The sequence below is a fragment of the Caretta caretta genome, chromosome 12 (assembly GCF_965140235.1).
Source record: "Caretta caretta isolate rCarCar2 chromosome 12, rCarCar1.hap1, whole genome shotgun sequence".
NCBI lineage: Eukaryota > Metazoa > Chordata > Testudines > Cheloniidae > Caretta > Caretta caretta.
In genome coordinates this window covers 10,319,725-10,345,723 of record NC_134217.1, presented here as the reverse complement: position 1 = coordinate 10,345,723, position 25,999 = coordinate 10,319,725, and the positions used below count along the sequence as shown (strand labels likewise).

General features: G+C 41.6%; 1 protein-coding gene across 3 annotated transcripts; it reads right to left on the bottom strand.

The window, feature by feature from the left end:
* Positions 1–4,762: 4,762 nt before the first annotated feature.
* LOC125620784 (receptor-interacting serine/threonine-protein kinase 2) lies at positions 4,763–25,241 on the bottom strand. Of its 3 annotated transcripts, XM_048816926.2 has the most exons (12): positions 25,021–25,159; positions 21,599–21,776; positions 17,912–18,065; positions 17,505–17,660; positions 17,170–17,312; positions 15,201–15,250; positions 12,059–12,220; positions 11,064–11,149; positions 9,872–9,940; positions 9,532–9,691; positions 7,562–7,768; positions 4,763–6,222 (listed from the first exon to the last, which is right to left on the bottom strand). In XM_048816926.2, exons 1-12 carry the CDS (start codon positions 25,142–25,144, stop codon positions 5,900–5,902), a joined length of 1,812 nt encoding a protein of 603 aa, XP_048672883.2. In that variant the 5' UTR covers positions 25,145–25,159; the 3' UTR covers positions 4,763–5,899. The 3 variants fall into 3 exon arrangements, with proteins under 3 accessions (XP_048672883.2, XP_048672886.2, XP_048672885.2); XM_048816929.2 differs by lacking the exon at positions 7,562–7,768 and having other exon boundaries at positions 25,021–25,241; XM_048816928.2 differs by lacking the exon at positions 17,505–17,660.
* Between the last annotated feature and the right edge of the window lie 758 nt (positions 25,242–25,999).

Below are 25,999 nucleotides of genomic sequence, written 5' to 3'. Positions count from 1 at the left end.
AAGAATGCATGAATGTGAAGCAACAATGACTTTATTACCTCTGCAAGCGGTGATCGAAGAGAGGAGGGGAGAGTGGTTAGCTTACAGGGAAGTAGAGTGAACCAAGGGGTGGGGAGTTTCATCAAGGAGAAAAAAAGAGAACTTTCACACCGTAGCCTGGCCAGTCATGAAACTGGTTTTCAAAGCTTCTCTGATGCATACCGCACCCTCCTGTGCTCTTCTAACTGCCCTGGTGTCTGGCTGCACGTAACCAGCAGCCAGGCGATTTGCCTCAACCTCCCACCCCGCCATAAACGTCTCCCCCTTACTCTCACAGATATTGTGGAGCACACAACAAGCAGTAATAACAGTGGGAATATTGGTTTTGCTGAGGTCTAAGCGAGTCAGTAAACTGCGCCAGTGCGCCTTTTAATGTCCAAATGCACATTCTACCACCATTCTGCACTTGCTCAGTCTGTAATTGAACAGCTCCTGACTACTGTCCAGGCTGCCTGTGTACGGCTTCATGAGCCATGGCATTAAGGGGTAGGCTGGGTCCCCAAGGATACATATAGGCATTTCAACATCCCCAACAGTTATTTTCTGGTCTGGGAATAAAGTCCCTTCCTGCAGCTTTTGAAACAGACCAGAGTTCCTGAAGATGCGAGCGTCATGTACCTTTCCCGGCCATCCCACGTTGATGTTGGTGAAACGTCCCTTGTGATCCACCAGAGCTTGCAGCACTATTGAAAAGTACCTCTTGTGGTTTATGTAGTCGCCGGCTTGGTGCTCCGGTGCCAAGATAGGGATATGGGTTCCGTCTATGGCCCCACCACAGTTAGGGAATCCCATTGCAGCAAAGCCATCCTCTATGACCTGCACATTTCCCAGGGTCACCAGCCTTGATATCAGCAGATCTTTGATTGCGTGGGCTACTTGCATCACAGCAGCCCCCACAGTAGATTTGCCCACTCCAAACTGATTCCCAACTGACCAGTAGCTGTCTGGCATTGCAAGCTTCCACAGGGCTATCACCACTCGCTTCTCAACTGTGAGGGCTGCTCTCATCTTGGTATTCATGCGCTTCAGAGCAGGGGAAAGCAAGTCACAAAGTTCCATGAAAGTGCCCTTACGCATGCGAAAGTTTCGCAGCCACTGGGAATCGTCCCAGACCTGCAACACTGTGCGGTCCCACCAGTCTGTGCTTGTTTCCCAAGCCCAGAATCGGCGTTCCACAGCATGAACCTGCCCCATTAGCACCATGATGCATGCATTGGCAGGGCCCATGCTTTCAGAGAAATCTGTGTCCATGTCCTGATCACTCACGCGACCGCACTGACATCTCCTACTCGCCCGGTATCACTCTGCCAGGTTCTGGTGCTGCATATACTGCTAGATAATGCGTGTGGTGTTTAATGTGCTCCTAATTGCCAAAGTGAGCTGAGCGGCCTCCGTGCTTGCCTTGGTATGGCGTCCGCTCAGAAAAAAGGCGCTGAACGATTGTCTGCCGTTGCTCTGACGGAGGGAGGGGCGACTGACGACATGGCTTACAGGGTTGGCTTCAGGGAGCTAAAATCAACAAAGGGGGTGGCTTTACATCAAGGAGTATTTCAGGCAGGACTTCACGGAGGGTTCCAATAAGAAATGGTGCACCTAAGTTATTGTTCTTATTGGAACAAGGAGGTTAGTCTGGCCTCTGATTGATATGTGGCTAGATTTACCTCGCTGCACCTTCCCTGTGAGTGACTGCAGTGTGACCTAGAGGAATGAGTCCCCTAGATGGGGGCTGGGGGGAAGCAAATGAGTACAAAAGAAATCTGGTCTATTTCTTGTTTTGATATACTCCATCTATCTTTTACATCTTTGGCTGGCAGCAGACGGTGCAGAAGGACTGCATGCCATCCACATCTCATGGCTGCTCAGCAGAAGATGATGCAATAGGACTGCTAGCAATCCGTATCGCCTGCCTGCTCACCATAAGATGGTTCAATAGGACTGACTGCAGGACTAAAGAGAATGACTTGATCAAGTCACTCCAAATTTAGTCCCTGCGCTCATGTCTGTCCAGGCGCTCCCGGCCGATGCGGCCAGGAGCACCTCAGACATGACGATGACGGCTACCAGTCCTATTGCACCGTCTGCTGCCACAAGGCAATGGGTTGCTGCTACTGTGTAGCAATGCAGTACCGCGTCTGCCAGCACCCAGGAGACATACGGTGACGGTTACCTGAGCTGGCTCCATGCTTGCCGTGGTATGTCGTCTGCACAGGTAACTCAGGAAAAAAGGCGTGAAACGATTGTCTGCCCTTGCTTTCACGGAGGGAGGGAGGGAACGGGGGCCTGATGATATGTACCCAGAACCACCCGCGGCAATGTTTTAGCCCTATCAGGCATTGGGATCTCAACCCAGAATTCCAACGGGCAGCGGAGACTGCGGGAACTGTGGGATAGCTACCCACAGTGCACACTCCGGAAGTCGACTCTAGCCTCACTAGTGTGGAAGCGCTCCGCCGAGTTAATTCACTTAGTGCACTTAGAGCATTTTCTGTGGGGACACACACACTCGAATATATAAAACCGATTTCTAAATAACCGACTTCTGTAAATTTGACCTAATTTCGTAGTGTAGACATACCCTGAGACTTTTCTCTGTGCTTTTCCTTTCTACGGTACTTGCTTTCACTATTTTTGGCACTTTGGCAGTTAACGCTGTCATAGATCCCACAGATGCTGCCATCATATGCCAGTTTCGAAGTAACTACACCTGTGGTCCCTCAAGGGCACGCATTTAAAGATTTCTGACTCCCAGCAGTCACCTCTTTTGGGTGGAGACCCATATCTCATTCCCTCTGTGTGGAGATTTTAAGGTTGTACAGCTCCCTGACTTACACTGATATCCCCAACAAGCCAGACTGCCTGAAAACACCAGCACCTGCGCTTTGCTTTCTCTCTGAGGGCTATGAACAGTGTATTGCCAGCAGTTATAAGATACCATATGGCTCTTTTTACCTTTAAGAATAAATGTGCTTGTTCAGAAACAGAGACAACAAATTAAAATAATAACAAAACCTACATGCATACTAAAAAGCTTACCAGAGGTCACCCTCAGTTCTAACTTAGGGCTCTGGTAAATTTCAGTTGTTCAAAACCCACAACATGGGTTTTCTGCATGGACCTGTCTTAGAGCCAGAGCCAGAACTAAGGCTGGGTATATCAGCTGTTCCTCATGCAGCTCAGACCTTTGACCCCACCCTTCTGTGACAAATAATCAGCAGCCAATGACCCTCTCCTTCGGGGGTAGTTTCCAAAGGTTGGGGTATTGCATAACCAGAGTTGGGGAATTTGCATTAACCTCTCCCTAGGAATTCCCCCACTTAACACTTATTGTCCCAGAAGTCCATACATGACCAGCACATTTTGAATATAGTCTTTTTAACTTCCAGGTCTCACATCTACCACATCTTCCCCATAGAGAGGTTACATACAATCTTGGCCTGCAATAATACATAAACTTAATAAGGAATTCCAGGGATATTGCAGGAAATTGCCATATCTGTCACAATACCCTCTTGTACCTGATAATCCCTTTTCCATCTTGGTGTTTAGTATTTACGTCCTTCAGGTACCTGTGAACAACTATTTTCCCCCTCTCCCTCAGTCCTCACATCAATCCCTTTAATGTCAGTAGCTCTTCTCTGGACTTCAGGCCACATCTGTCCATTAATTGGATGCCCAGAGCTTAATGTAATATTCCAGTTGTGGTCACGCCAAAACCATATAGAAGGGAATACTACAGTCATACTCCATTACATGAAATCTGTGTACCCAGTCCCAAAATGCACTAGGCCTTTGTTTAGCTATATCACAAATTCATAGAGCTCTGCAAATGCACAGATAGCCGCTTTATATCTATGGAAATCCACATCCGCAGATCATTTTTGCGGATTGCATGCAGATACAAATTTTATATCCATGCAGGACTCTACAAATTCACGTGCAATTAGCTGTCCACTACTTGGTCACTATTACTGCTTACCTGATTTCTCCCACATTGCATCTCTGGGGTTCAGATTTTCAGCAGATGTATTAGATAGCATTTTTTAAAGATGAATCTGTATTATTTTCCGACTATTTCTATCTACTTGCTCTGCTTTATTTCTGAGGATGCTAAACATTTAAAAGACCACTTAGGAAGTAAATCTATTATATTAATATTTATATAATGGATTTCACTTAATATGCAGAAAATACAGTGTTAGTATGGGTTGCTGAGGTTCTCTGTAACTGCATGGAAGTAAATAGAAGTGAAAGTTTTGTGCAAATCTGAAATCTTTCAGAAACTGATAGAGGATATGGGTGGACAAAGACTAAGCTATGCATTAAAATCAGGCACTCATTTCAAAATATATCTTAAACTAGGGTTGTCTACTGCCCCATCAATGTTATATAGAAGTTTAAAAACTCCAGTACAACAGTTGAATGGATTCCTGATATTTGAGTCTTGACAGTTGTGCTTCCTTTCACAGAAAGAAGGAATACAGTGGAGGGACTCTTTCCTTTTTTGACCAGTGACAACAGCCCTATGTTGTACCAAAAGCTGTTCTGTGGTCTGTTGGAGAAACAGAAGTCACTCATTTAAAATGTAGCATGAAACATTAAACTTCTAAGAGCTAGAAAGTTGGCCCCCTCAATAAAGTAAAAAATGACATTTCTAACATACTTTGACACTGCTTTAAATTTTAGCCATTTTTATAGTCACAAAACAACCTTAAGACAGTTTGACTGAATTTTCTAAAATATTTATTTTAAAACTTCTAAAGCATTGGTTTCAAATTATATCATGTGGAATAAATAATCCCTTGTATAAATATACCTTAAAACACTCTACTCCTGCCTTTAAAATTCCAACACATCAAACCATAGGATTACTTGAACATCTTGGAAAAGCAAAGAACAATTGCAATGCAGTAAAACAAAACAATGTAGCTTGGCATCTGAAATATCTATATATCTTGTAATGATAATGTTCTTGGGCTTATCCAGTGTTGTGAATATTGCAGGCATCCCACTGTGCTTTTGAATGGAGACACCTTGTGCACTTCATTTTCATTTTAACAAAGATAATCTTTGATGTTAGTATCTTTGTTCACAGTTCAATGGAACTGTCCTTCCAAAGTGGTCAGTTTGGCACCTCTTATCTTACAGCTTAACTTCACATTGTATACCTGTAACATTCAGAAACGGAACAACATTAACATGCTGTATCCAGGTAACTTTAACCTGTTTAGGGCCATTTTATTGCAAAAGAGTCTCTGAATTTGCACCTGCTAAAATGTAAGTGTGCCAGTTTACAAGGACAAATGAGCATTTGTGCAAGAAAAATTTTTTAAAAATTGTTCAGTTTGCAAGATGTTAAATGTAAGAGGCTCGTTTGAAGAGATCCTGAAAACTTATTCCTTAATGATTTTCAGTCTCACTGCAACAGCTTGCTTGGCTGTTCTTGGCTGTTGGCAAAAGCAGCTTCTTTCTTCCTTCCCAGGCAACAGCCCATCGTTAAGTGCCTTTCAGACTTGGAAGAGCTTACCACCAGCCTTCCTCTCAGCCGTCCACCAATAAGTCACAATCAATTTACCTCCATTAAGAAACCAGGAAATAATAAGTGACATGTGACTTGAACTAGACTCTGGCATACTCCCATAATCCTACCATCTCAGAGGTCCAAGTTGGAATATATATTACCAGGCCCTGTTATTTCTGCAGGCAATGGGTGTCTCGAACTCTTAGAGGACTAAAGTCACTGAGCAGTAGGAAAAGGAACAGACTTTTTAGTCAGTGGGTAATGAGAAATGAACATGAATTAATGTCATTCCACGTTACCAGTGCACCGATCAATGAAATATGCCATGAAAAATAACTTAAGTCACTGCAGTCGTCTATTTAATTTAGCAGGGCTGTCTGTGATGTGGCTGCCTCGTGCCAGAGGGCTACATTTGCTAGTTGAGAGCACAGTCACTACGATCTGAGCTGCCCCCTCTCCAAGGCAGAGGCAAGTGTCCAACAAAGCACGAGCACGGCTGGTCAGGGTGGGGAAAGAGGTGATCATTTCATAGTCCATTTTAGACAACACTCGCTGGGAGCGAAGGACATCAAGGATGTGGTTGAGGCGCCCTTCTGTCATGCAGCTCAAGATAGTCTGTCGCCCACAGGCTAGGATCTGGCAGCAGTTGCCTTTGCAGCAAGGACCTTGAATAAAAAGGAACAAAATTAGATATGCCAAACTGTCAGACTTTTTTTTATTAAACTGTTAGCTAGTGGCAGCATTAATGTCAAGAATGAAGTGACTAATAGAAATGTAAATTCAGTGGAGCAACAGGAGCTGGTGAAGAGTTCATTTGCTTGTAGTCTTTGTTCAAAACTAGCACAGAAAATAATATTTAGTGAGCAAGATGACTTAAGGGGAGGGGATTCCCAGGTCTGATCCTGGTAATCTATCATCTGTATAACTGTTATGTAAAGTAGTTTAGCTATGTCTAGAGAGTATTAGTCTGCTCAGTAGAGGATGGAAGCGCAGACGGCACCACAGGCAGATCTGAAGGATTGTACTGTTCCGTACTTTCATTGCTTCAGTGGGAGATGGGAGCATCTTAGCAGATGCATACACCAAAACCAGATCTATGCAGAAACTCTGCATTAGGCTGCCCTTCCAGTAAGGGAAAGGAAATAAGAAAAGGTCACCTGTACTTAGGAGACCATGCCTCAGTCTTCCTAGTCTGTTACCAATTGGGCCATGAGTTGAATTGTCTTAGTTTACAGGAGGTCTTTTGTTGGTTTGCCCAGAAACCATGTCCCCAGCATCCAACAGATCAGAAGAATGTCCAGCTTGTTGGAGATCACCATGGTTCATTTTGTCAAAGTGAAAAACTTGTTTTTTACAAACTTTTTCATTATGGAAAAAAGAGACAGCTTTCGCAGACCAAAAGTCAGCCTTATTCACAGCTGCTCAGTAGGAAGATTGAGGCCTTTTTTGGGTCTAGCCCAAAGAAAGTATAAAAACAAGGTGGAGGGGAAGTCTTTTTCCAACTAATCTTTTGCATCCCCAAGAACTACCTTGCTGGAGGTGTGAGAAATTGTCACAATAAAAGGTTAAACTCCATACAATGGTTTTTTCCCCCATTTGTTATAAACTCTGTGGGCCTGTTTCACCACAAAACTTGCTATATTTTGTGAGGTTTTTCTTTAGACCCCTTTCCGGTGAAAGTCGACTTCTGAACAATGTGCCTATTCTGAACAACAGTTCGCTTTGAAGGCCAAAGTCTGAGCTTTTAGTAACACAGGAATTGCCAAACGGAGCAGACTCATGGTCCATCTAGTCCAGTATCTTACAATGGCAAGTACCAGCTTCAGAGGAGTTACACTAATTACCAGTAAATACACAAGAGTATGGCCAAAGTACAGTTTTTATCTGAGACATTGGGTAAAGTGTGGCAAAGTAGAATATTACTATACCACATTGACATTAGCTTCTGGTTTTTGGACCAAACTCGACTTTAAGAAAGGATCAGCCTTTTCTTTGGAATCTCACCTGTTAATGTTTGTTCACACTGTGTGCTTTGAAATTGGCTATGATGGGGGCTGTGCTCAGGTGACAGCAATAACTGTAGTGGCTGCTGCTGCCACACCTTTGGGTCCCTTTGACACTGACCACCATCTTCTCTGCCTGCATGTGGATCAGAGGTACAAGGAGTGGGAAAGGAATGCTGCAGAGGTGATTCTCTACTGCCTGGCTGAGCTGTGAACAAATAAAGATGGGTGAGATAAGACTTTTAAACTGGACTACAGCTGAACATAGTAGGGATTCATCAATGGATAGTTCTGGATCTCTAATTAAAACAGAATTTAGAGGACTAACTTGTAGTAAATATTACAGCCTGTGAACACTTGCTGCTAGATCCTCCCTCTTATGAATTTTTGACATTTGTTATGTACATACTCCATCTCTCAAACTTTAAGAAAATTGTTTTATGCAAGAGTATGAATGATGAATTCCCAGGAGTGGAGCATCATCTTTTCATGCAGCATACCACCTCTGTTACACTACACATAATGGGACTGTTGTTTAATGGCCAAATAATAAATTTGTATTTGTAAAATTAGAAATGTATAAGGGACACTAAACTTAAATCATATATTGCAAAAAGAATTTGCATGGGTTACTGAATTAAAAGTGGAAATTTTTTTTATCTCATCTTGAATATTGTCAATCACTTTTGTTTAGTCAGCTTGTTGGTGCTGTAGTGTTTGGGTCTCATACTTTTTTCCTGTCCCAAAGAGCTACAATCTTTTTTTGTAATATGTTTGTACAGCATCTAGCACAATGGAGCCCTGGTCCTTGATACAAATAAATTAATAACATTGCAATCGAATGTCTAGCTCAAATGTTTCAACTGAGTTTTAATTCTAGAAACTCTTCTGTGGGTTGTAGATTTTATAAAAGGTTTTTAAAAACGTAAACTTTGGGCTACATCTAAGTTGTGAGTGTCCTTTTAACTTGTTGATTATAGTTGTGGACTTATGTAAATTTGTGGATGAAGTTGAGGAAAATCCTGTTCTACCCAAAAGAAACAGCCACTAATTTATTTCAGTACTAAGTATTAAGAAACATGTATCATAAGTCCCATGTATTCAGATGTCACCAAAGATAGATAATAGATTTTCTGTGGCTCAGATCTTGTAAACAAAACCATCAAAGAACAAAGAAGAAATGTTTAAGTCAACACCTCCAGTCTGCTTATATACATGAAATACACATGGATTTAAATACTTTGTCGAACATTTGCCAAGACAAGCCCACTGTGGAAAAACAGAAGGATATGGTTAGGTAGGAATGGCTAACATGAATCATTCATGGACTTCTGAAGAGACGGGACTCTTCCAAAGCAATTACTTTCTAATGTGGAGACATTTGACAGCAGGTATTAGAAAGTAGAGAAAAGCACTGTGGTGATTGAGGGCCATATAAGTACCATTGTAGAGGGCTAGACTCACTCATGGTGACAAAGGCAAAAGAAATTGCACCTCTGTGTTCCAGCAGGGTCCACTAGACCCAGGATGGATTTGCTCTCTGAGGAAGAGCAGGCAGTTCTTGAAATGCCAGGGAAGGGCAGCTTTAAGTTATGGTCAGAGCACCACCAGTGTCTTACTGGTGGAGAGTGTTCAGAGTATACAGTAAATCAGCAAATTCTATGGCTGCCTGGTTTACCCCACTGAACCCAGTGAATGTCCACTCAGGTATGGGAATACACTGGCTAGCTGTGAGTTCTCCCAATGGAGGAACAGTTGCAAAAATCTTGCACCACTGCTGTTCTCAAGGCAGACTCTTCTACTGCAGTGGACTCTGTTGCTCTGGTTATATCAAGAGTTATATCACAGTTGCACTCTGAAGAGGGAGACATTTGGCATGTTTTTATGGACACTGAGCCAACAAATAATTGTTTAATATTTTTATAGTACTTAGAGGTAAAAATATTTTAAGATGGTCTCAGTCCTGCATACCTCTTTTTTGTGTTGTGTTTAGCGCTGTGATATCTGCAAGTGCCATCTGATTAGCCTTCTCTCTTCCTGCAGGGCTGTCAAGAACAGTTGACAATCTCTGTGCTGTTAGAGGGATTCTCTTGTCGATAAGCTGGTTGCTGTTTTTCTGTGCACAGAGGACCTGACAGGGATGAAAATGGATAAGAAATTACTTCTATCTTCTTGATAGAAAAGACCTGCCTTACTAGGCAGCCTCCCTTAGGGAGTCTAAGTGCCTAAGTCACTGTTGATAATGGGACTTAGATATCCTTGGAAAATTTTCCTCCTCAAGTACATATGTAAGAAAACACAGTTTGCTTACCTCTAGATTGTGCACATGTGTCTGAAGCACGTGTGGAACTGAGCCTTTGCTGGCATTTACTGCTCTCTCCTGAAACAAACAAAAAATACACTTACTTAGTAAAATATACACAACGTTCAGTCCAAATGAGACTAAAAAAATCATACATTGAACATTCATGCTGGTACTGCCAAAATATCAGGCACATACACCACATGATCTGCAGCTAAGAGTAAAATCACCCAGAGTACAGTTCTATTACCTACTGAAACAATATTGGGTTGTTTTGCCTTTCTCTACAGATATTTATTTCGTACTCATAGCTGTGAGCGTTGGGGAAAGTAGGGCTTTTTTGGTGCATTACAAAATCACGTCATAAATGTCATGCCACCAAAAAGACCAATGCCTGGGAGCTCCTTCTCCTTTTCTGGGGTACTTCTACATCTGGTCTTCCGCAAATCACACATCCCATTTCTCAAATTGCAGCCTCTACAACTTTTGAGTTCAGAAGAGGTATAAAAAAAATCTCCCAAAATCTGGGATGTAAAACTATTTCTCATCAAGTCAGCACAAATGAGGTAAAACCAGGAGACTTTTCGCATTTTCACTTCACAGACTGTGAGTTTAGTACCATGAAAAATCCCAGCTGCATCAGTATCCTGCGCTACCTTCCCTTCAGGCTGTACTGACAACTGATCTCAATACTGACATCAGATATTGCTCTGCGGTCCCAGACCTGGACCTGATGAAACTGAGACTAATATTCACTCTCAGCTGTGTGGTGGCCTGATTGATCATGGGAATGGACACTAGGATGAAGCTGCATGTAACCTCAGACAGAAACTGACTTGGGGACTTCAGAGATGAAAGGCTAGTTCACTAACACATCTGGTTAACCTAGAACCATCCTTCTATTTGCTACTGCTGAAAGAACAGTGTGAGGGGGCCCAACTGTCTGTGACTCGCATACTTATCAGTAATACAGTATGGAGAGTCTCACTTGTGAATCCTGGATTAGACTTTTGAAGCTGAGTTTAAATCTTGGATTGACGTATTTTAGCTTTATCTGCTTTTAGGGACTGATCTTCAAATTTTAACTTTTAGCCCTTTGAAGCAATAACAAAGAGACAAATTCCTGTTTGATTTCAACGATGATAATCACAGAAAGCAGGCAATGCAATTGTATGGGACCAAATCTGAATTTTGCACTAACCTTTGCATCAATCAAACTGTAGATTGCGCTTGAAATCTTCTCCTTGCTAAAAGTGCTCAAAATTCTCTTTAAGAGTTCCGCACATTCTTTGGAAAGAAAAATGCATTTTAAATACACGATGTATGCGTATCCAAATAAGCAAATATCTATGCACCAATGTGCTTCCACTGATTTTATTATTCTGTTGCAATCATATTAAAAACTTTTAAATCACCTCTAAGTAACTTTGCCTTATATATTTTTATTTTTTGATCTAATATAAACAAATTAGGATCAGATTTTCAGAAATGTGCACAGAAAAACCTGCATATTTGTACCTAATTTATTCATGATTGCACAAAGCAATCACAGTAAAAGCATGTGCAGATGGCTAGTTGGACACTTCTGTGTACAGGTCTGAAAAATCTTGGCCATAGTTTGTCATTCGTGTTTCAGGGCTGTCTTTTTAGAAACAGAGGATTAGATCCTCAGCTGGTATAATACAGCTACTCTGTCTTAACCAACAGTGGGATTTGCTCCAGTGGGAATGGTGATTAATTTGAGATGGGACTGTTAAAGGTAAATCAGCCATTCTTCAAATACTGAATTTAGCTGGCAATCTCCAGTAATTTCTAGCCTTTATCTATGCTAAACTTACTACACTATATTTAAACTAAAAATCTTGAAATGACTAAACCACATACAGGAGGGCACGGCATCTGTATTAAAAAAACCCCAAACCAAAACACAACAGTATTCTGGTGACAGTGCCCCAACCGTTTCATCCCGCGCTGGGGTTACAACATTCTGTTGTGCCATCGTTACTGTAGAATGATCTAGGACATTAAAGAGACAAGGTGGATGATGTAATATCTTTTATTGGACCAACTTCCGTTGGTGAGAGAGACAAGCTATTGAGCTCACACAGAGCTTCAGGTCTACAACAACACTGCATTAATTAGGACACTCAAACTGTTTGTTGTAGCAACAAGGGGAGAGCAAATACTGAATGTTACCTGCAGTTTGGGGCCTGTAATCTGGGTCTTGGTGCCAACACAGGATGATGAGCTGTAACAGCCTGTTTCTCTGGGGCAAACTGTTCTGTTTATACTCTGCTTCAGTCCCAGGCCGCAGGCCGTTACAGACTCCCGTCACAACTTCCAGCAGGTTTTTTTTGCCTGCCAGAGAATGAAAAAATGTTATTTAAAAAACCCTCAGAACTATTTTAAGATGTTGTTTAGTACAGGTTATTTTCTGTATTTTAAAACTAAGACTACTCTTTAAAAACAAAAAATAAAAACCCAACAACACATTCTTAAGTAAAGCTGACCAACTGTGACAATACTCATTTATACCTAATGGCAGCAGTCCATTTATTTCTGGTTAGAAGGGTTGTTTAAGCAATAAGTCACAACTGGGTATGCATGCATAACTGGTAACCTGCATGCACAAATACCCTATTTGCAGTTATAGTTACTGTGTGAGAAGCCTAACCACACAGTTCTGTATGCAATTCTGCATGCAAATTTTAAAAAATTATTCTCTTCATGCACAAAAGAATCTAATTCCTCTGGGCAGCTACAAAATGGCGGTGAAAAAATATGAAAGCACTGCCTTGCATGAGTATATTGTGCATAATATTTTTAATCTGAGCCTGTAAAGTCTGTCGAAATGAAAGCTGTTACATACATAAAAAACAGAGTAATCTGCTAGGTGACTTGCAATCAGCAAAGCCAAGACACTGGCTTATTCTGAGATCATGTACACACACACAACTCACGAATGTGATTGCAGAATTACAGCATGCTAACCCCCTCATCTCTCCCTATGGCATATGCCTGCGTATTCTGTACTTGAGAGCCAGCCAATGGTTGAAATATACAAGTATGTAATTCTCATCTTCATTCATACTAGAAAATGAGAAGCTGAACTTGAGGAGCATTACATATGGAAAATGAGGTGTATATGGGGTATTTGTTGATGAATTTTGCAGGAGCCCTGCATGTCTTGAGAAAGCACTAGGGAAGTTTGAAGAGATGTAAAATCATGAGCCTGATCACTTGTGGTCATGGCACTCTTTGTAAGAATGAGGATGTTTGCTAGCCTTGATGTAATGGCCAGATTCTCGCTGGGGTAACTGCATCCTACCTTCATTCCCTCTGCAATTTTAAACTTTGAAATTTTTAAATTTTAAATTTTAAAATTTTAAATTTGAAACTATCCTTCATTTTTTGTCCAAAAGGGTTGTGCAATGTTAGTGTGTGTTGAATAGTTATATGTTCCACTCGAGAGATGGTGAGTGAAGTGATTCTCATAAATAAATGTGTGTGTTAAATTGTAAAGAACTTTAGGGTCCTTTTGGGTGAAAGGTGCTACACAAATGTAATATGACTTGTTTTAGAGTAATATTTAATAGAAATAGTCATTAAACAATTGCCAGGAAAAGTTCCACATCTTGCTGCTTTCAAAACCCCTGATTCTTGGGTTCGTAGTGTTTAGTGCACCGTAGGCAAGCAGGTAGTTTCCTTTTCTTGGACCATGTAGTGAAAAAGAAAGTCCCATAGGTAGATAGACCTGGAGCCCTTGCCATTTTCCAGATAGAGGAGAGTACTAACTGTAATGTAGTTTGATAATCAAGTACAGAGGCACATACTTCTTCACATATGACTGCTCAAACTGAAATCTCATTGTTAGAGCAATCAGCTGTAAGAGAAGGAGTAAGAAGGATCATATTCAGGAACACGATACAGCACTGTCACTGTCATAGAACTTGAGAGAATAGAAGAAACCGATCCCTCTTTAAAGTATGTTTACTGTAAGTTAAAAGGAGCCATTCTTTAAAGGAATGAGAATGGAACAGGAATCAGCACTCCAAAGTCTAGTTCTCAGCTCTGGCTGTCATGTTAAACAAATCATTTACCACTGCCTCAGTTTCCTTATTGGTAAAATGGGGGTAATTTTCAGTCTATTATACAGTGCTTTAAAGATCTACAACTCTGTAAAATTCCTTATTTTCATTTTCTGGTATAAAATATGCAGAAAGTAGCATATTTTATAGTAATTTAAGTCTAGCAGGAACTAAAAGTTCCTATTTGAGACCTGAAACTCTCACTGATTTTTAAACATGTATAAAAGCTCAGTTCTACTCACTGGACAAGTTACTTGCCACTAAGGGCATGTCTACACTGATGCAATTTCCATCTTGAGTAGGCATGCCTGCACTAGCTCTGATTGACTGGGATTGTACCTGAGCAGGTAGCCCTTCCCACCAGTCATGCTGCCATGGCTACATTTTAATTTTTATCTTCTTAGTTGGATCAGAGCTAGCATGGGTGTGTCACTCAAACTGGAAATTATACTCTCCAGCTCCAGTGTAGACATACCCTAAGATGCTGCCTAATGTCAGTATGCTGGATTGTGATGTTAGTATGCTGGCTGTCACAAGCCAAAGAGCTGTTGCTATGCATTAAAGTTAATCAGAAAGGTCAAAATAACAATTTAATAGAGTGCTACAGTGAACAGGCTTAGGTAGTACATAGTAAAAATTATGCCATTAAAGCTACCCCTGAGAAGGTATCTGTTTCTTTTACAAAAAGAATCTTCATTTGGGGCTAGGACTCTCTACAGGAGATGCAGAGCTATGGAACTGTGCATTATTGGGATACACAGTTGGCAGAATTTGATTTTTTATAATTTTGACAGATAATACTGTTTATTTTTAAATTTTTCCCAATTTTATTGAATTTTTACAGTTGCACAAAATTATGGGAGTGTCAGACAATTGATGGTAAATGTTGAGGTTCAAAAAGTTAAAGTTTTAAAACCATTCAAACACAAATTGCCAACATCACATGTCAAAATATACAAAGTAAATATCTTTAAATCATACTCTAATAAGTTATCAAGCAGCATTTGTCTTACTTTGCCTATCTGTAGATTTCAACTATCATTGGAAATATTTTTGTTCGTTTGTATGTGTACGTTGAAATCAATATTTACTGACACTTACTGATCAAAAATTAATCCTTCCAAGCACCGTAATAGGGATTTGAGATAAAGCGAGGTCTGAAAAGACAGGTCTGTTGGTATCAGTGTTGCTTAGAGGAGGATAAATTCAGAAAAATATAATTAATCATCAAGAAAGAGAGAAATACGTACCTTCAAAAGGTTTCTGCCTGCATAAGCTTTCCCAACATAGCATTCCAAAGCTAGAGGCAAACAATAATGAAATTGTGCTTGTTAATTTGGAATCTGTGTTGGTGTTATGATTACTTACTGAAAAATTGAGTTCATTAGTTCAAGGGAAGGGTATTTTCCATGTTACGCTAAGTCAGGGGAGGGCAAACTATGGCCCGCGGGCTGGATCCAACCCATCAGGGCTCTCAGTCGGGCCTGCAGGATTGCCAGTCCTGTGGCACAGCTGGGCTAAGGCAGGCTTCCTGCCTGCCCTGGCCCCGCGCCGCTCCCGAAAGCGGCTGGCACCATGTCCCTGCGGCCCCTGGAGGGGGGTGGGGGAGCAGAGGGCTCTGTACGCTGCCCTCGCCCGCAGGCACTGCCCCCTGCAGCTCCCATTGGCCTGGAACGGGGAACTGAGGCCAATGGGAGCTTCGGGGGTGGTACTCACAGGCAAGGGCAGCGCATGGAGCCGCCTGCCCCACCCCACCCCCAGGAGCCACTGCTGGACATGCTGGCCACTTCCAGAAGCAGCGCGGGGCCAGAGCAGGCAGGGAAGCCTGCCTTAGCCCAACTGTGCCACAGGGCTGGCAATCCCGCACCTGCCTTAGCCGCACTGCGTGCCACTGCCACCCCAGAGCCGCTCGAGGTAAGCAGCATCGGGCCAGAGCCCAAACCCCTCCTGCACCCAAAATCCCTGCTTTGAGCCCCTTGCCGCAACCCTCCTGCACTCCAGCCCCCTGCCCTGAGCCCCCTCCCGCACTCTGCACCCTCTCCTGCACCCCAACCTCCTGCCCTGAGCCCCATGCTGCACCCCTCCTGCACCCCAAACCCCGGCCCAGAGTCCCCCCACACTCCACACTCCCTCCTACACCCCAACCCCCTGCCCTGAGCCTCGAGCTCCCTGCAGCATCCCACACCCCTCCTGTACCCCAAACCCCTGCCCTGAGCCCTCTCCTGCACCCCGCGACCCTTCCCACACCCTGCACTCCCTCCTGCACCCCAATCCCCAGCCCCAGCCATACATTCATGGCCCTGCATACAATTTCCCCACCCAGATGTAGCCCTTGGGCCAAAAGGTTTGCCCATCCCTGCACTAAGTCCTTCCTTATTGGCAGGATTTCCATTTTTGCAAACTTTTATATTTCAGTTTCCAACTGGGCTGTCCTTATACAAAGACCAGCTAGAATTCTGTTTCAGGGGAAAGCCTTGCTCTTAAATTCTGTAGCTTATTTTCCAATAATACCTCACCTAATTTCCATTTGTGGGTTTCAGAACCTTTCATTTCTTCTTTTTCATTTTTTCCCCCAGTACTTATAAAGTGTTTGGTAGTGTTGAGCATACTGACAAGGGAATGAACTAGTTGACCCACTAAAGCTTGATCCAAAGCCCAATGAATCTTTCTTTACATGAGTGAAATTTGCATCAGGCCCTAGATCTTTTTTTTTTTTTTTCTATTTGTAACTTCTAGGATATGTCACTGTAATGTTTAAATGTACTTAAATCAACATCAATATTGGTGTAAAAACACTTGGATATATATGCAAAACAAAAAGTCAAGATGAGAATATACTTCATAGCATGTCATCCGCAACAGTTTTCTACTTTTTTACTGTAAATTAATATTTTGAAGCTGAAGTTTGGCAATTGCTTAACCTAGAGGTATGGCCTTAAATCTTAATTTTTAATATAACAAATTGTATTGAAATAATTTCCTTCAAACATTAGGAATTTCAAGTTTAACTAAATGATGCAATATTCCTAGTCTGGAATGTTATGCAGATATGATATGTGTAACAGCTGTTATTTGAATGGAACACTGACCTGTAGGTTTCACTGTCGTACAATTTTACAATATTTTCATGAAAGAAACATTAAATTCAATACTATGTGAATTGCTCTCAAGAAGTAGGTCTCCTTTAGCTATAACTTTCCTTTAAAAACCTGTACTAACCTGTAAATATCTCCTTCTTGTGAGGGCACACCTCCTTCAATTATTTCAGGAGAGAGGTATATCAAATCCCAGCAGCTTCTATTGCAGTTCTGCAGGACTGATCTTTGCTGCTTCCTCCAGGAGGCTAGACCATAATCTGTTATCTGTAGGGAAGAGTGAATGGTGAATTGTAGCAACAATATGGCATTATTGATATCAAATATTGATCTGGTATTTTATATTAGGATAGATGCCTGATAAATAATCCTATAATCAAGCACACCTTTGGAGAAATTGTTCTGGTTTCATGTCAAGAAAATAATGAAGACAAAAAGCTAAGTTTAAAACGTCCCCACCTTAGCTCTGTATTGTGTATCCAAAAGAACATTGGAGGGTTTCAGGCTGTAGTGGAGGAGAGGAGGGTCTAGTCTATGGAGATGATATAATCCATCAGCCACATCTGACAAAATCCGCATGAGTAGGGGAAAAGGCAATTCTGGGTACAGGTGGTGCTAAAAATCAACATTCATTTCAGTGTAATATTCCACGATATATATAGATATGTATATATCTTTTAGAATTATAAAGCAGTCACTATTCACACTATCTATTGAGATCTACAGATGAAAAGTATTAGTAACGCTGTTGCAAAATTAATACCCATAATTGAGGTGCAGGTTGCTCATTTTATTATTGCCCTAGCTTCTAAACAGTTTTAACACCCATAAAGGAGCCCCTCTAAAAGATCCCTACTCTTCCTTACCTCGTGGATGAGTGAGTGGAGGGATCCATTGCACATCCATTCAGTCACGACCCCCAGAAGTCCCTGAGATTGGTAGATCCCAAGAGAAGGCAGGAGCTGTTCAGACTGAATGCGTCGTGTGTTTGCTACATCTTGGAGTAGCACCTTCAACTCACTGCAAACAGAGAACAAGGGATAAAGAAGTAGCATTTCAGACAGACAGGCTGAGTAACAGTCATACTGTGTGATATTGGAAAGACGGATGACTTGGTAGAGTTTTCCCACCACTACCATTATCTGGTGCTTAATACCAACAATGTTTTCTTGACTACAAAACATCTTTCACATTAAAACTGTAAAATGTACGAGAAAGAAGCTAGTTCCATTAGTATCAAATATATATTTATCAGGATCTAAAATGCAAGGGCAGGAAGAATGTTTGGGATAGTTAAACTAACTGAAAAAATTACCTCTCTGAACTGATTTTTTTCCCTGCCTTTCCCCTAAAAATATGCTTTCCTTATGCTATCAGTGATGTCCCTTCTACACTGCAAATTCTACCAGCTTCAGTCACAGTCAATCTTGCCTGTTTGGATGGGATCAAACCACATCAGAGAGTAAAGGTAAAGCCATGAGGCCAAATTCAGACCTACTGTAAGTGGTAGATGTAACTTTAGGGATTTCGTGGAGCTGCATCTACTTCTACTCAGATGGGATTTATTCTTAAATTCCAGTGGGATGTATTTTAAGAAGTATAAGGAAACCAGATTTTGCTAATCGGTAGAAGATTGAGACTATTTGAGAACTTCAGACAATAACTTCTTTGTTCAGTTGTACAATGGTAGCACTGATCTGTGGATCAGATCAGAATGTTCAGTTTCAAGGAAGATAAATGAACTGGTTCTGCTACAGGATCACTCCTCCTTAACTTGCATTTAACTTTAAAAATATGATCCCATCTGCAATATCTTCTGAATTGCTGATTCTATGCATGAAATCTTCAGCCCACAGAAATCAATGGTAAAATTCAATGGGACCAGGATTTCAACCCCTGTCATTATTTTAAAGACTAACCCAGTTAGTGTTTCCTGCTGAAAAACAAATCTGTATATTTAGGAAGAGGGTCCAGCTGATAGTTTGGCTTCTGATCCCAACTGTTCCAAACTTTGGGAACTTAATTCAGTCCCAAACATTGCACACCATATAAATCACAGATTTGCTATTCTATTCTTTGTGTGTTTTTAGGCTGTCGGATATATTTATTGCAGTAGGTACTCTTTGATAAATCTTAAGATCTTAACCTCAATTCCTCATGCTTCAGCAAACTTCTGTTGAACTCAGTGACAGCCTCATTGACTTCAGTGGGAGTATGCCTAAGTAAAAACTGAGTAAAGACATCAGGATTTGGCCTGATTACGCTATTGGTAATGCTAGCACCCTGGACCCCTGTAGTATTTGCTTCCTAACTGTATGCAATGGCTCCTGGTCCCTGATCAGCCTCAGCAGCATGCAGGAGACTCTTTGATCCCTGAACTGATACCCATTTCCTGATCCGTCCCAGGTACTGGTGTAAGAGATTGGGAGTTATCCGACAACTCCTCAAACTAGCATCTGTTTTCCAAACCAGCTCCTGTTCCCACTCCCCCCAGCAACTGCTAACAGAGGAGGGAGACTCTTAGAAAAATTCTCTAAAAACTATTTTAAGCAGGTGTGGATCAAATTTCTCACCCACCATTACACAGCCCAACACTGCTTGCCTGTGCCCAAGAGGCTGCTGGTAACTTCCCTTCTGCTGGAGCACAGTACTGTGAAATGCATGGTGGAAATGTAAGACAGGGACTAACTGCTGTAGCCCAGTCCTATCATAGTAAAAGTTGTTTCCTGTATTTTTGCTTTTTGTTGGAATCCTCTCTGGTGTGCATGTGATATACAATTCATGGAAGTATATAAAAATGCAGTTATAGGGAGAAGTGACTAAAAATTACACTGTGGGTTCCATATTTGGGGTCACTAATTTCCAGATCAAATATATTTGTGAATGGATATTGCACGGGCAATGGCAGTAACAGCACACTCAAGTTAGATGTGCAGCTGTGCAAGCACTTTTCACAAATACAGTTGAACATGCATTGTTTAGAAAAATCAGGCCAGGCAGTCCAAGCTGGGTTCTTTTTTAAAGAAGGAAAACAGCCTTTCCATTGCAAACATAATGGCTATTCAGTATGGTAATGCCCGTGTTTATAAATAAATTGTGGCTCCAAAGTTTATATTACAAACTGTGCTTATTTCTACCTCTTAACGTCATTACTAACAATATGGATTTCTACCATTGGAACTAGATTAGTAGTTCAAATGATGGGCAGGATAGAATCCATCTTGTTCTCATTGCTGGTAATAGTGGGGGGAAAAAACCAAACAGAGACTTGACACTTAAAGAGCAGATATGAGTAAGAAGGTTCATTTTTCCATAATCACTTTTATAACTAGAGCAACACTTTAAATCCAGAAAGGAAAAATAAATTATTAGTTTTTGTTGTCTGATTTAACTTTATTTTTTTATTTAAACAAAAGGTGGGGGGCACACAGGGGAAAGAGGGCAAGCCTTTTAGAAAAAACTACCAAATAAATATATTTCTTATTTTAGATTAGTAAATTATTGCACTTTAATTGAATTTAAAAAATAAAAAAGCAGAACACTCAAACTTAATTCATTTTGGGCCTGATCCAACCTCCACAGAAGTCTTTCCATTGACGTCAGAGGGATTTGGATCAGGGCCCTGAGCCCTATAGAGGTCGTCACTAAAGACAGACTGGTTCTGGTTTCAAGATTCAAATTTGAATGCCGTAAATGAAAGAATTTAGACTCGAGCACAACCAAAGACCAGACATGGAAACCTTGGATGCAAGCACCACAGAATTTTAGCGGGTGTTTGAAATCTCACTTGGATTAGATAAATTATTCCTGTCTTTGTTTTGGAAAAGCCAACCTCTCCATATACTACTTTAAGATATTTGAAATCTGAATTTTTCAGCTTAAGCATATCTCCTAGAAAAAGCAGCTAAGGATCTAGACTTCTCAGATACTAAAAAGGCCATGTTCTGCTCTTGGATGCCCTTTCAAGAAACTGAGAGCCTAATGAGTGCATTCACTAGAGTGATTTGGTCCCACACCATTAAAAAAATAGTATGGGCCTGACCTCAAAATCCCTATATGCCTGTGACTCCAATGAAATAAATTGGAGTTATGTGAGTGTTAGGCTGACGTCCATTTGTGACAGAGTTCGTGGTTATGACTAATATATGCACTCAATCCTATCTCTACTGCAATTGTCCATTCTCCCTTTCTTCTCGTATGTGTCCATTTATTCACCTATCATGTTTTGTCTAAAACTTAGATTGTGAGCTCTTGGTGTGTGTTTGTTTTGTGCATAGTACAATGGTGCACTGAACCTGAATTGGAGCCCTTTGATGCAATCACAACAGAATTAATCATGACTGCAGGATCAAGCCCCATTGTCATTACATATGTCAAATTTCTCACCTAGTGCAATTCAATGCATTTCTTTCACTTTGTCTCTTTTAATCAGTTGGGAGTCACTGAAGTGGAAAGGTTAACTGGGATCAGAAATGCTACAGTACATGTTGGTACCCTCTTTGCACTACTGTCCTCCTGAGCTGTTTATATAGTAAATCAAATATGATACCTACCTCTCTGTTGTATTCTGGCTGGTCAGCAGCTTCAGTGATATGTTAATGTTCTGAGGAGCATGAAAGGCTTTGAGGGTGAAGCCAGAACTTGTCCTGGTGAAGATAAAGTGATCCAGCTCTTCCTGGGCTATCACGGGCATCAGACTGGCCATTTTCTGCCGTTTAGCGGGGGAGAGAACTGAAGAGAAACAGACCTCCTTAGATTTGCTTTTGCTGTCATTGCCAAGGTACACTGAAATTACACCACTCTTTGTTCCCCAAACTACTCTTCACCCTCATTCAGAAGGTTTTGTATTACCATGCTCTGGGTCAGATTGTCCTTTAAAGTTAGGGAAAAATTTTACCTACCACACAGGGGCATCCTGAGGTTTACTTACCATTTGTAAGTATGAGGTGCTAAGTGATCAATATTATGGCCAGTTCCCATTATAATCACCTGGAAATATGGGGGCACTATTTACATTTATATAATACAATGCTTGATTTCCCAGGATAATGTTATAATTTGGGGAAACAACAGATTAAAATTCTTATAGTTCCATGCTGGACAGAAAGATAATTCCCATGAGAAACGGTAATAATGCAGTAATCCATTCCAATCTACCTCCAGAGCCATGCCTTTTACAGATGTGCTATTATTTACTAGGATACTGTATGTCAACAGAACAGCAAAACAAAAGGCCAAATTCACTGCTGCGGTATATTGGCAAAACCCTACTGAAGCCAGTGGAGCTGTGCCCATTTATAGCAGCAGAGAATTTGGCCCACCATTTGTATATAGTAGATCCCTAGGGCCACGTGCATATGTGCCTTAATACCCATTGACTAGAGATAGCAACCTCCCACACAGCCTGAGTGTTAATGTCTGAGTCAGGTGTTATTAATAACAGGTGAGGATGTTTTAAAAATATAATGAGCTTAAAGCTCCCCTATACTTTGTGCTGAAAGAAAGCAACAAGAACAGACAGAGCTGAGACAAGGAAAACAGAGAGGGAAGAAAAGGGTCTTCAGAAGTCCGTTTATGAGAATACTGCATGGTTGGAGATCAGAGTGTCATAAGAGCTCAAAATGGAATACTCCCCTCAGACTCAGCAGATTGCCATGAAGGAATTAATGCTGCTCTAAACTGCAGATTTAAATGGTGAGTAAGGGGTATAGATTGAGAACTCTCTTTTTAAGTTGGGGGTTCAGCTAAAGTGCAGTCTTGTGGTTAAGGCATTAAACTAGGATGCAGGAGATCTGGTTCTAGTTCCCAGCTCTGCCATAGAAAGCCTGTGTGATCTTGAGCAAATCACAATCTCTCAGTGACTCAGCCGAGCATCTACAAAATGGGGATAACCACACACCTTTATTTTATCCTTTGTCTATTTTGCCTAATTAAATTTCAAGGTCTTCCAAGCAGGGTGTGGCTGTTACACTGTATATTGATATCACCTAGAGCAGTGGTTCTCAACCAGGGGTCTGGGGTCCTCTCGGGGGCCACAAGCAGGTTTCATGGGGTCCGCCAAGCAGGGCCAGCATTAGACTTGCTAGGGCCCAGGGCTGAAGCCGAAGCCTGAGCAACTTAACTTCACAGGGTCCCCTGTGGCGCGGGGCCCCAGGCGATTGCCCTGCTTGCTACCCCCTAACACTGGCCCTGGCTTTTATATGCAGAAAAAAACAGGTTTTGTGGCGCAGACGGGTCGTGGAATTTTTATAGCATGTTGTGGGGAAGGAGGGGAGCTGAGAAAGAAAAAGGTTGAGAACCCCTGACCTAAAGCACAATGGAGCCCCAAACTCAGTTAATGCCTCCAAGTGCTACCCTAATTCATATAATAGACTAAAATGTCCATCGGTTGATCAATAAAATTTCCCCGTCTAAAGTAAGTTTGATGCAACAAGATGAGTTAGACCTTTTGCTTTTTATTTTAAACATCAGCATTCTAGACTGAATCCGAAGGCACTAGCTGTGGTTCCTGCAGGAACTATTAGAACAAGGCACTCATTCAGTAGCTACATGACGGCCTCTGAGAATGACTTTGTTAGCTCAGTTCAGAGGCAGGCAGGGTTGTGACTGATCCTCTCTATGCTGCTGTGAACGAATTATTGAGCTGGATGGCAACAACTATGTGGAAGGAAAGATTTCAGACACATGAGATTTCTCTGATGCCCAAAATGAAGAGGTTAAGTACATAATCTATTTTTTCAAGCTTCAAGCAGTGTATTTTGTAAAGGACACATCCTACATCTGCTTCAAGCAGTATACTTTGTAAAGGACACATCCAATATGGCATGAGACCAACAGAGCCAGGCCAGTCATTTTATGGGCAAAATTACACAAAGCTCTTCCAAATCAGAGACAGGCAAAAAAAAAGAACCATTTATTCCTCAAATATTATGGGGATTGGATAAAGTGGAACCACCCTAAATTTAGTTTTGGTTTCTGTGGAGAAAAATAAACAATCAAAAGGTTTGCAAAACCAAAATCATTTTTCATCTCTAAAAATCTGTAAAACCAGAACCGTTTATTCAGATCTCTAAATGTTCGGGTTTGAAAGAGTCTAATAATGAGTTTTGGCTCCAAATCGCTCCTGGTTTTGCTTATTTTTATTTTAAAAAGAAAACTAGGTAAAACTGGAATCAATTATTGAAACTTTGGTGGCACAAATAAAATGAGAACCAGATCTGAATCACCCCCGTATTTTGGTTTTGCAAAATCTAACCCTGACCAAAGAGGTTTTGAAAACCAGAATGACATCTGTTTTCACCCATCTCTGTTCTAAACCACTTGTTGTTTTTATACAATGAACTACAGCTGGAAACAGGATTTCCCCCCATACATCTAGAGGTTTGGGCAAGATTCTCAACTCATCTGTAAATTGCCGATTTACATCAAGTGGGGATCTGACCTTAAAATCAGAAACCCCAGTTTTGCTACCTTTACATACATTGGGAACTAGCTTGTTGCAGAAGGAGTCAGTGGGACTAATCACAGATTAAGGTATTGTTTAATGACAGTAAGAGTGGCAGAGTCAGTCCCGAAACGGGATGCAAAAGGATCCTTGATTGGGAAAAACGCTGTTGGTGCTGCCCTCCCAACAGCTCGGTTCTTCTGGGTAGAGAGATTTAGCTCTTTCTTCTTTTAAAATCCGGGCTCATTTTACCGCCCACACTACAATGTGGTTTCTAACCACAGCTTGTCAAGGCTGGCAGTTTGAATGAAGGGGACTGCAGAAAGTTGTCAGAGGCTTTAAATGCCTCATTGAAATGCATTGGAAAATCCTGCATCATAAGAGCTGATCCTTTAAAAACTACCTTTACACTTCATTCACGGTGAAAGAGTTTCCATCCTTATGAGGGAAGTGTGGCTGGGGGTTGATTTCATGTTTCAGTGTCCAAATAAAAGAAGTGAAAACAAACATACAAAGAATATTGAGACTTACCTCCAGACGTGTGGGCATAGAGACTACAGGAGTGAGCAAGTGCGACTGCAACAAAGAGCGGAGATCTGCCTGGAACAGTGATGCAATCACAGTCTAAGCCTGGCTGGGTATGAATCAGCTGCATTGTTTATCTCCTCTTTTATTGGCTGCCTACACACATCCAAAATTTCCCCTAGTTGTGTGTGCAAACTGTAACTCCTTAGTGACTGCAGTCATCTAGGTTCTCTTCATGGGCTGGTCAGTTAATTGCTGAAATAGGCAAGAAGAGATTATAGAAAAGGTTAGAGAGGTTGAGCGGACGCTGTGACGGCCACCGCCACCAGTACGAAGAGAAAACAATAAAACTGAGTTGTATCAGAAACATCACCCTGGATCCAAATACCTCCCAAAACACAGGGATGTTAAATCTGGATCCAAACTTTGCAAACCACGCTTATCTCTACAGTGGGGTGAACCAAAATCCAGATACAAAGCCCGCTCAGCTTTGGTAAAGTTTGAATCTGAATTTTGTGGCTCAGGCCCATCTCTAAATAAAGACATGGAAAATCATTCCCTTTTTGGTTACAGTAGAGTGTGCACAGAGGAAGTGGATATGTAGTAAGGGCCTGATCCTGCTAGGTGCTGGGCTACATCCATTCTCACCAAAGTTAATGGAACTGGAGGGTGATCAGCAACTAGCAAGATGGGAACTTTAAGGAGAAAACAATCATATTTTTGAGTGTGCAGCTTTATTTACAGAGTATAGTGTAAGTGTAGTTTTGTGAATGGTACCCTCTAAAGGGTCTAATCCAAAGCCTACTGAAGTTTATGGGAGTTTCTCTGTTATCTTCATTTGGTTTTGGATCAGCCCCTAAACCAGGGGTGGGCAAACTGTGGCCCACGGGCTGGATCTGGCCTGCCAGCCGTTTTAATCTGGCCCTCGAGCTCCCACTGGGGAGTGGGATCTGGGGCTTGCCCCGCTCCGAAGCTCCAGCCAGGG